Raw genomic sequence first — 12,122 nt, forward strand, 5'->3', positions numbered from 1 at the left:
TTCCATTTTCAAACTGAGGCCCCAGAAGCTCAGAATGAAAAGCATCTTTCCCAAAGTCAAATAGCATTGGGAGGCACCATGAAGACATTCTGTTAGTGGACCAGTATTTCATGGGTCTTTTAAGAAGGGAGACTAACGAATGAATGGAAGGAAACATTTCACCACCACCTCCATCAGCGACCACAAGCTCAACAGCTGATGCTGCAACCAATACTTTAGACAAAACAAAAAACAAGGTAACAACAGCAAAAAAAGAAAAACATGAAGCTGTGATCTCAGGCCCCTTATACGAGTTAACTAAGAAGTTTAGAATCCAAGAAAACTACAGAACCTAAAGGGAATTTAAAACTTAATAGGATAAAGCAAAATAATAAACACAGGTTAAAATGATTTGTACGATACACTTAGAAAAACAGAGATCTGAGCATCCCCTTTTCCAAAAATAAAACAAAAGATAAAATAACTGGATATCCTTCACTACATTCTGCTTGGCTTGGTGGGATTTATTTGTTTGAACAGCAGTGTGGTACTAAGAGTAGCTAAGCTAAAAACACACAATACACTTGCTATGAAGAAGAACATTTTTAAACTGACGTGAAGAATTACATATTCTGTCAGTGAGAATCCCCTGTCTGGGGGAAGAGGAGGGGCATCCCCTAGCCTCCTCTTCTATGTCTACATGAGGGAGAGAGCAAAGACAGGCAATGAGTGATATGTGCATTCTTTGCTCATTTTCGGCCTTTTCAATCTGCTTGGTGATATGCTAAATAACATATTAAACATGAGAATTAATGATACTTCAATTAGGTAAAGGGAAAAAAACTGATTTTGAGGAATTACTTTGTCATGAAAAAAATTCATTTAATGTCATTTGGCAGCCTTCTACTATTCCACTCTGTCTCCACTTCTGAGCTATAACATCAGAATTGAAAACTGCTGCCATTTTAAGGGAAAGAAACACTTCCTCTGAATTTTGGAGTATGAAAACACTACATTTGAGAGCTCTTCCCCTAAGCTGTTGCTGAATGGCTCACTTGTCTAACGTCAGCACCCTTACCTGTGATTGGGGATATTGTCTCCTGCATCAGAGAGTGTAAGGATTCTTCTGTGAGATGATTTGTGTAAAAGGCCTAGCACAAGATGTAGAATCAACAAATGGCACCTTTCTCCCCACTGTGCAATCATTTCTTATGGTCACTGCAACCCCTTGGTTAGGAATATTTTCAAGCTGTCATTTGTGAACCTTCATCAACATGAGTCCATGAGGTTGGGACACAAACTAAAACGACCTCACATGAAAATAACTAAGACAGTTGGCAACTGGTTAACACAAGACCTGATGCATCCCCACTACATACATGAACTTAGGTTAAATTAAACGGACAGTTGGCAACTGGTTAACATGATTCTGGTCCATGCAGTTGATCAGCCACTATATATGATTAGTACATGCTCAATTTGTTTTTTTCTGCTGACCCAATTGGCTGCTTGATTTCACTACTCAATTGTTTTGGCATGTTGTACGTATGAGTTAAGTCCAAATGGGTAAGGCTTGCTCAGGATGACAGAAATAATTATCCTACAACCTATTTCTAAAGGCACATTATATGAATGCCACACCATTGTCACACTGGAAATCTAGTAACATCTTTGCAGCTCAATAGCTTTAGTCAGTCATTTTGTTCCTCAAATATTTAGCAACAAAGTCTCAACCAGCACCATGGGACAGAGCTGCTTCAAAAACATGTCTACATGCTAAGTAAAATAAACCAGCACAAAATAAATGTTCCATGATTCCACTTACACAAGATAGGTAGAATAGGCAAATTCACAGAGGCAGAATACAGAATAGAGGCTACCAGGGGTCAGGATGAGAGGGGAATAAGGAATTGTTGCTTAAAGGTTACAGACTTTCCATTTGGAGTGATGAAAAAGTTCTGGAAAGAGACAGGGGTGATGGTTGCACAACACTGTGAATGTAATTAATGCTACTCAATTGTAAGCTTAAAAATGTTTAGAATGGCAAACTTCATGTTACGTATATTTTACCATAAAAAACATGTCCAGAGTCACAGAGAATATGTGTAGGAGATGGAGCACATTGGAAGTTGCATGCACTTCCAAATTGTTCTTTTCATTACAATTTTCAGGCTAGGTGCAGTGGCTCATGCCTATAATCCCAGCACTTTGGGAGGCCAAGGCAGAGGGTCACTTGGGGTCAGGAGTTCAAGACTAGTCTGGCTAACATGGTGAAACCTCATCTCTACTAAAAACACAAAAATTAGCTGGCCATGGTGGTGCTCACCTGTAATGCCAGCTACTTGGGAGGCTGAGAGGGGAGAATTGCTTCAGCCCGGGAGGCAGAGGCTGCAGTGAGCTGAGATCATGCCACTGTATTCCAGCCTGGGCAACCCAGTGAGACTCCGTCTCAAAAAGAAAAAAAAAAAAAAAAAAACCCCACAGTTTTCAGTTAACAAGACTGTCTCTTTAGTCATCCCATTTGAACATCATGATCACCTATGAGATGCACAAGGCAGGTACTGGTACCTCTATTTATTTAAATAGGTCAAAACCCTGAGCACCTGGGGTTTTGCAATCAAAAGCCGACCTTAGGTATTTCAACTCTTCCTCAAGTAAGAATAAGTAAGCTACAGAAAGATGCAATCACAATGTTTTCAAATTGGAATAGCTAAGGACTATTTAATAAGGGAGGACTAAGGTCTGCTAAATTAGGATGCTCAGGACAGCCAGTGGCAGAGGAAAGAGGCTGCAAGTGGTTACTCACAGAGACATCAGAGGAAAAGGAAGAGGTGCCAGCACTTAAACACACTTTGAAAGGTGAAATCAAAAATAAATACGCAGACACACAACCACAATCTGTACTTTCCAAGCATCTGGCCAGACAGAGAACGGCTAAATCATTACTTCCCTGTTTTAAATATATATATACCTCAGGCTGCAATTGTTGCACTTTTATGGACTTCCCCATACCTTTCTTCTGCCTTCAAAACTGCTCTTTTGAACTTCAGACCACTGGGGTGTTCAAGAAAGTATGAACTATCCACTGAATCATTCCCTTTTGTAATTGCCAAACTCAAGTGAAGAGTCATCTAAAATGGTTTGGCTTGGGGGTAATAAGGAAGAATTATTTCAATAACAGCAATCTTTAACTCATGAGTTAAGCCTATTTTTGAAAAACCCAACAAGCCACCTTTCTCACCTAAGGTGAGTAGTACTAGATGCCTCACTCTCTTCTTCCTATATTGAAAGGGTTTTAGTTCCTCCCTCAGATTCACTGTTATATCCCCAGCCCATTGCAAAGTGCCTGATTCTTAATCAGGACTCCAGGAATGCTGGTGGAAATATACTGTTGAATTACTGTTTCACCTTGCTTTGAACAAAAATGCATTCTTTTTTACTTTATATAGGCTGAACTACAAAAACTGCATGCATCTGTTCTATGACAACCACAATAAAATGGGCGTGCTTATCTCCACACTAAATTACAATCTAGCTATGCAATTTAAGTGAATAATCTGGAATGTTTAAGGATAATGGCTGTAGGATGAATGCCAGGGTCCACATTACATATCCATACTAGCTGAAAAGAGCTATCCCAGTGAGATTTTCCATAATCACACAACATATCAGAAGCCTAAATCAAATCTCACCCAAATCTAAACAACAGAAATGAGCCCCTGTTTAACCGAAATGTGCTGGGCATCAACCACCAAATTACTCTATTCACTGCTTCTAGTTCAAAATGTTTTGGAACTGCCAAGAACACTGTAATAATAAAAAAACTTTAACTTTACATACTAATAAAACTACACTTTCTGAAACACTTTTAAACTTAATTCATTAAGCACATCAGAGAATTGGTTAACTGAGAGTGGTATTGCTCCTGCCATGGGACCTTTGGCAACATCTGGAGACATTTTGGTTGTCACAACTGGGGGAAGGGGTATAGTGGCATGCTAGTGGCATCTAGTGGGTAATGGACGGGGATGCTGCAATGCACAGGACAGCCCCCCACCACAAAGAATTATCCTGCTAAAAGGTTAAACTCCTGCATTATAGTAACAGCTACATACAAACTATATATTATGCTGAATGCTGTGGACACAAAGATCAATAAGAGATGGCCTCTGTTATTGCGGACAGTCCATCTAGTGACGGAAACTGACAGGTAACAATGACAACAGGCTGAGATAAGTGCTGTGACAGGGTTATTTACAAAGGCTACTAAGAGCAGAAGTAGCAACTACTTCAACTAGGAGGTTGAGGCACTTCACTAGCGGTGACTTTCCAGCTGGAATCTGAAAGATAATTTCATCAAGTAGAAAAGAGTAGTGCATTCTAGCCAGGTGAAATCATGTATGCAAAAGCAAGCAAGTGTCAAACTGAAGGACTCTAGAGTCACCAGGATTGTGTGCAGGGGCTTTCAAAGCCAGAGATTAACAAGGTACATCTCCCTGAAGAATCAATCTCATGTGGAGAGAAGGAGATTACTAACTTAACAGACAAAATGATTTTATGCCATTTTAAAAATATTTAAAACACAGGGGCCAGGAGCAGTGGCTCACGCCTGTAATCCCAGCACTTTGGGAGGCTGAGGCAGATGGATCACGAGGTCAGAAGATCGAGACCATCCTGGCTAACATGGTGAAATCATGTCGCTACTAAAAATACAAAAAAAATAGCCAGGCGTGGTGGCACATGCCTGTGGTCCCAGCTACTCAAGAGGCTGACGCGGGAGAATCACTTGAACAGGGAGGCAGCGGTTGCACTGAGCTGAGATCGTGCCACTGCACTTCAGCCGGGGTGACAGAGCGAGATTCTGTCTCAAAAAAAAAAAAAACAAGTATATGGACTAGAATATAAACTTGGCATTAAATTTTAAGATAATACAGAAGATGGCTTTGTTAGATTTGTAATGCTACACTAGTTAGGTGGCTCCCACTCTCAAGAGATATTTCGAGCAATGGTAAACATTTCAAAATAATTAATTTCATGTGTTTAGAATATAGGATGAGTGCAGAAAGAGGGAAGAAGGTAGCTCTAGTGAAATATAAGGCTGAACAGTGTCATCTCGATGGTCTTTATGCTATGGAGTCCGTACTTCTTATAGGGTGGGTAGGGGGAGTGACTGAGGAATTATAAACAAGGAACACAGGAGAATCAGGTGGCAGGAGAAAAGTCATGAGGCAAGACCTGAAATATTTTAGATGACAGATGATGAAAGAATGAACAAGGCAGTGGCACAAGGGAAAAATATTTTAGATGGAGAAGTGATGGAACCCATAGGATCAAACCGAAGGGTGAAGGAGAAGGAACTGTTTAGGTCAGGGAACTACGTGAGCAAACCATGAGAGCAGACAGTGGAAAGGGAAAGAGGTTTTTATGATGGGGGTAAAGATGATCTCATTTGAACATCAAGACAACCCTCCGAACTATGTCAAACATGCAAATACAATGATGCCCAGCTTACAGAAGAGTTTAACGAGGCTCTGAGAAGTGAATAGCCCAGGATCACATATCTGGCATAAAAGAACTGAGATTAGAACCCAGGGCTCTTGGCTCCTGATCTGGATTCTCCTCACTCATGTTGCCTCTCTAGTCATATTTATAGATATAACCAAACATGATTGTCATGATACAACAGTTTGGACCAAACTTCCACATGCCTCAGAAGCCCTGGATAAATTTCTGAATTGGTAATATCAAGTTAGAGGCTTGTACGCTTCCAGGCAAAGCCCATTTTTACTTCCATGTGAATGCAAGAGAAAATTAATTGTGAATGATTGTGAAATTTGGGAAAAATTATTGACAGCTTTTCCTAACTTGTTCTTTATCCAGTTCCTCTGTATCACCAGTATAATCAAAATATGCATTTCATAACTGTATGCAACAAGGCTTTAACATCTACATACATACCTACAGGTAGGTATTAAAATGGCCTGCATGAAAAGTCCTAAACATAAGGTCAGAATAATGTCCTTTTCTATCTAGCTGCCTATACGTGAATGCATACCTTCTTGATTTTTTTGGAAGCAAAAATATTAATAGCATACTTTGCTTCAGAGGATCCAAATTCCAAAACACCCTCAAAAACACACACACACACACACACACACATTCAGTTCACATCATATCTCAATAATAATAGCTGATACTGTTTATGGTGCATCATTGCATGCCAGGCATTAGGCCAAGCATTTTATGTAATTTCCAATCATTTAATCCTCTTTATTAACTCAGAACCATTACTACTCAGTTTTACTAACCAAACAAGGGGGGGCTCATAAAGGTAAGGTTATAGAGGGTTGTCAACCAGGACATGAATCCAGCCCTGATTCCAGGATACATGCTCTTAACCAATAGCCTTCCTATCTTCCAGAGACTCCCTTACCCTGGAACAAAGCTCATGGCACAGCAAGTTTCTGTAATAGGTTTCTCATTATTTTCCCTTGAACTTAACAGACATTGTCTTAAATCACGTGTAGCAGCCCACACCAGGAAACAGATTTCCATTCAAAGCTTTAAATAATTTGTCAACCTGGGTTCATTTCTACAGCAGTCCTAATCCACCATAGGCAAAATATTATCTCATCAGTAGGAAAAAATGGGTCCCAGCCCATGAACACAAATGGAAAAGGCAGCCCAGTCCTCCACTGCTCTTCTTTTGATCCTCTCAATCTCATTTTCATGGCTTGTATTAGTTTATGGTGCGTTCACTAAAAAAATGGAGTATCACTTTTCCTCATGATGCATTTTCTTGTGGTGAATTCACTACAAAACCTCTACAAATGTATATGATGTAAAGATCACCTCTCTACACCAGACAGGCAAAAGGCCCAATAAATCACGCATAGATGGGTTTAGCATGGCTGACTCATCCAGCCGACCAAGTAAAACAACAATCTGGAGCATCCACTTTGAAAGAGCGGGGTGGGCAGTAGCATCTCAACCTGCCACTTAGCCAGCTAGTATGCTTAGACAGTGAATGTAAGAGCTTCTCTAAGCTCCTGTTTCTTGATCTATAAAATGGAGACACTGGTCCCTATCTCCAATGAAATATGTGAAAAGTTAATGACTGTATATGTAAAATGTTTATTTTCTTTGTTTTTGGTTTTTTTTGTTTTGTTTTGTTTTTTTTAAGAGACAGGGTCTCGCTATCTCGCTATGTTGCCCAGGCTGGTCTCGAACTCCAGGACTCAAGCAATCCTCTGGCCTCACCCTCCCAAAGTGCCTGGATTACAAGTGTGAGCCACCATGGCCGACTTGTATACATAAAATGTTTTAATACTCTCTCCTTACCCAAAGTCTCAATAAATGCTAATTTTTTTTTTTAGACCCAACCAGGGTCTCACTCTGTCACCCAGGCTAGAGTAGAGTGGTGTGGTCTTGGCTCACTGCAATCTCCACCTCCCAGTCTGAAGTAATCCTCCCACCTCAGCCTCCTGAGTAGCTGGGACTACAGGCACATGCCACCACGCCCAGCTAATTTTTGTATTCTTTGTAGAGATGGGGTTTTGCCATGCTGCCCAGGCTGGTTTCAAACTCCTGAACTCAAGCAATCAGCCTGCCTCAGCCTCCCAAAGTGCTGGGACTGCAGGCAGGAGCTACCCCATGCCTGGCCAATAAGCTATAACTTCTATTCTACAACCAGAAGCAATATAATCTTTTACACCTCAAATGCAGTGTAAGTCTATAAATAAAAGACAGAGAAGACGGTTGTTTAAGCAGAAGGAACCCCCTGCTAGAGAGTCTACCAATGGCTTCTTCTGTTTCCCAGACCCCCACCTGAAGATACTGACCTGGGAGAGAGGGCATTCTTTGGCTAATGTGCTCTGGTTCATCTCTTTGAGCAGTTCCTTTAAGGCATTGCGGACTGTGGCATGGTTCCACTGCTCCGCAGGCAAGTCTTCCAACTTTGAACAACTGCAAAACAGAGCAATAATGAACAATACACAAACCTCAACCAGGGCCCCTGACTGAAGGGGAGACAGTGCAGCAGCCATTCTTGGGTCTTGTGGGAGCTTCAGAAGAAATGCTGAAGAATGGGGTCTAAGTGAAGGAAGGGAAGTAAAACTGCTTCTCCAAGACTTTGCTAGGGCCCAAGGGGTCTCTTTTAAGTTTGTCATCCCACTCATCCAAGAAAAATAGTCACTTCCAATACAAGAAATGCTATTTTTATAAAATATGATTTTTCCAATGTGCTGGTGGAAATGGCATGGCAATGTGGTTATAAACTTCCCCAATACAAATGTAATTATTGTGCATGCCTAAGGTTAACTGTAAACGAACATCCTCTGTCAGATTTGCAGTTGGAAGGCCCACCCTCACCCTCATAGAACGGCTCAGAGTTACTTTCTGAACCAAAAAATGACTTTTCAGATCCTTACCCATTCATAGTCACAGATGGGGATGCTGGGGGTCCATTTTTAAAGTATAAATTCCCCAAAAGGGGAAAATTCAAAACACTTACACTAAAGGACAACACTCCTTATATCACACCTATCAGGCACTTTACAATAAAAGACTGAAAAGAACCTCCAGTTCTTTAGAGGGATATCTTGTTCCGGATGCCATATTTGAAAAAATAAAGAAATCATCCCCAGAATCTCTGCAGGCCACAAAGTGTGTTTTTGTTTGTTTGTTTGTTTGTTTTGATATGGCCCTCGAAAGGGAAGAAAAAGATTTCCTATGTCAGGACATTCTTGGTAAACCTCCTACAAGAACAAAACTCTCCCCTCATAACACAAATGTGAAAACAGCAGAGGTGTTTATTCTTCAAATACTATGTGCTACACATTTAACCAGGCCTAGAGGACCCATTGAATAAGGGGCTGTGTAAAGTTCCTCCTAAGGGCTATAGAATTTTAATGATTTGTCAAGCTGCCCCTAGGTTACCACTTCACTGCTTCTGAAAACAAAGCATAAAGTAGTTGGAATGTGACTATAAAGACACCTGGGGAAGAGCCACCCTTCTCCTTCTCTCCTTCTTTCCCTCTCTCTCCTTCTTTTCATTTTGTCCAATGTCCAGAAATTAATAGACAGGACATGCTGATCTTTGCAGTGAATCGATGATTGACGGAGCAGCTCTGTGAGCAAGGAAAAGCAGACGTTCAGAAACACCCACCTTTGTAATTGGATTTTCAACGTCACAACATGATAGACATCTTGTAGCATGTCGGCCACTGTCGCGTCAGGTGCATCTGTCACATAACTGAGGGGGAGAGGATTCCACCTTCCCAGCTTGATTATTCCTGCACAGGGAAGAAAAACATAATAAACACATATCTGCTATTTATTAAACCTTCTCATTGTTTGTTCAATGTTAAGAAGGTCATTCAATCATCAACATCCAAGGCCCACTCAGATATTTTACAACCCAGTGCAATAAGCTATTTCTTTCTGGCTGACAATTGAGTTAGTTAACTACACAGGAAGATGGGAAGGAAAGAATGAGGTTTAATCACAGACAATCAGTTCTTTTATGTTTTCCTGTTTCTTAAATTACTTAGAAAACCATACGGATACTTCCTTCCCCCCAGAATTGTTTCACATTCTAACTTAAGGCTGATGCTAAATATACAGGACTGCTGATTTCATAGACAAAAAAAAAAAAAGTAAGCCTTAAGTAAATATATGATTCAGTTTTGAATTGTACAAGAAAATTCCTGTGTGTGGGCTCAGCACGCAGTTACATCCTGACTGTGGTGCGATTCCCAGTGCGAACAGCATTTGGAGCTCATGAAGCAGTTAGAGTTCGCTCCCATATCTGCATTTCAGCAGGCAGTGGGGTTGCTTTCCCAGGCCAAATGCAATACCACGGTGATTGACCACAGATCAGAAATAGCAAAGATGCCCTCAACTTCCTTTCTTTTTTTTATTCCTCAGCTCTTTTGATAGTGACAATAGTACTTTTTCCCTGTGGATTTCCTGCTGCATATGGTAAACATGCGTAACAATGAAAAAATAATAAAAATCCTTTTTAAGCTTGGGCTACATAGAGCAGCAATTTTAGGAATACCCTTGTTAGAGGAAGATTCATGGGATGGTTTCAGCAACATATGGTGAAAATGCTAACTTATTCATAAGATAGGCCCATTTTATCTGGTACACAGGGCACACGTAACATTGATGAAGAAAAATAGAGAAACCCATTTCACATATGACACAGGGTAACAAAAGTTTTATTTGTAGGCGATGAAAAATCCCATGGTCTCCAGGATGTCAGAAATTGCCACACATAAAAAGCAGTGATGCTTTAGTGATAAAAGAAAAACAGCATTTTTATTTTTGACAATACAGGTGAGTCCAACTACACTGTTCTTTAAAAAAATATATTATCATCAAAGAGAGAAAACACCTGTGTACCCAAGTGAACTTTTAAGAGCTTCACAAAATGACAGCTACGGGGCAAAATTCCAGCAATAGGAAACGGACTTTCTGGTCAGGGCACGTCCTGTCCAAGATGAAATAAATGAATGTGTAATGCTTGACATAATGCTTGAAAACAGGGAATAAACAGAACAAAAATATTAAAATGATACACTGTTTCAGTATTAAGATTTAACAATCTGGTGCTGAATATGCTGCAGTATAAATAGTGCCTGGACTCAGATCCAATAAAGTAACACAGCTCTCATTCATAGTACCGTATGTCTCCAGTTCTGGCTCCTTAAGTCATATTTCACTTGCCAAGAAAAGCTGTTTTCTTGCGGGGATAGTTTTCTTAACATTCTCTCTCATGACAATGAAAAGTGCACAGCACGCAGCATGTAGTAGTCATGAAATGAACATCCAGGGCCCACTGGACAGCCACCCACGAGAGAGTGGGTCTGCTTCCTTGCTTCTTTTACTCCTGACATTTGCAAATACTAAAAAGAAACCATGTAACATGTCTAACATATTTCCTTTTAAAAAAATCATTCTACAATTTTAAATTCCTTTCAAAAGTCATTATCATGATCACCCATAAGTTGAATATAAATTGGCTGTGTTCTAAAGTCACACAGATAATATATGACAGAATGGGGGGGAATGAAGTTGACAGTTGTGCACTATGACAGGCAAGTAAAAGAAGCAGATTTTGTGGGTCATTTTGGTTACTAAGACTATGCAAGTAATATAAAAAAAAGGACCCTACAAGCTTCAACGCACAACTCTACAAGAGATTCATTCAAGCTGTTGTGGTGTCAGTAGTTGATTCCTTTTTATTGTAAAGAAGCATTCCATTGTAAGAATACACCGCACTACAGCCAGACACAACAGAATATATCTGTATGATTTCATTTATATGAAATACAAGCACAGGCAAGACTAATCTAATGGGGATAGAAGTCAGAGGGACAGAAAGGGGCATTACATAGACAGGGACATATGGGGATTTTCTTGTTTGGCATGGTGGTTGCATGGTTATACAAATTGTCAAAATTTATCAAACTGATCACTTAATACCCATACATTTTTGTATGTAAACTATACCTCAATTTTTTAGAGAGGGGAGGGAGAGAAATCTCTACAGGAAATAATAGACAACTCATTCTACTGGAAATAGAATCTCCATATAGGTAAATTCTTACCCCATCTTGATAAGCAGGAAGAAGACTTGTTTGGGCTGGAATTAGACCCACACAGGTGTTTTAACAACACTTAATACCTCCACATAGAGCAGCTGCTACAGTTTGGTTTGAATCTTGGAAGAGAGCTGTTGGCACATGCTATTTTCCCAGGCAATGGGAAGTGTGTGCTTTTCCTTTTTTGCACCATATTCACTAACTTGCACAGTCCTAGAAGTCATGGTCTCCGCACAGCTATTTACCAGGGTCTGCAGGTACAAGATCTGCTAGGAGAGCTATGGCCAGAAGCCCACTCTGCTCCAGCCAGGTAGAGGCTTGGAGTAACTCTTAATGAGCCTTTCCTCCAAACAGGGTCTCTGTCTAATGTACTGTATTAATCCTCTTTGCAAATACATTCTTTAGAACAGTCCTCCTTCCCTGATATAAAATAGACAAAAATATTACTTGGAATAGTAGTCAAGTGTTAATTGAGGAAATCAAATTGGGAAGCAGTATACCATAGTGACTAAGAATGCAGGCTTCCAAGTTAAA

The 12,122-nt window shown here is 40.2% G+C and overlaps 1 protein-coding gene across 8 annotated transcripts in view; it reads right to left on the reverse strand.

The window, feature by feature from the left end:
- SATB2 (SATB homeobox 2) overlaps positions 1-12,122 on the reverse strand; it is a 190,961-nt gene that overhangs the window by 104,107 nt on the left and 74,732 nt on the right. For all 8 annotated transcript variants that reach the window (XM_055290130.2, XM_055290127.2, XM_055290128.2 and 5 more), the window contains 2 exons: positions 9,146-9,272; positions 7,821-7,944 (listed from right to left, as the gene is read on the reverse strand). In XM_055290130.2, coding sequence (XP_055146105.1) covers positions 7,821-7,944; positions 9,146-9,272 — 251 coding nt within the window. The remainder of the gene's footprint in view (positions 1-7,820; positions 7,945-9,145; positions 9,273-12,122) is intronic.

This window comes from Symphalangus syndactylus, chromosome 8 (genome assembly GCF_028878055.3).
Source record: "Symphalangus syndactylus isolate Jambi chromosome 8, NHGRI_mSymSyn1-v2.1_pri, whole genome shotgun sequence".
Taxonomy (NCBI): domain Eukaryota; kingdom Metazoa; phylum Chordata; class Mammalia; order Primates; family Hylobatidae; genus Symphalangus; species Symphalangus syndactylus.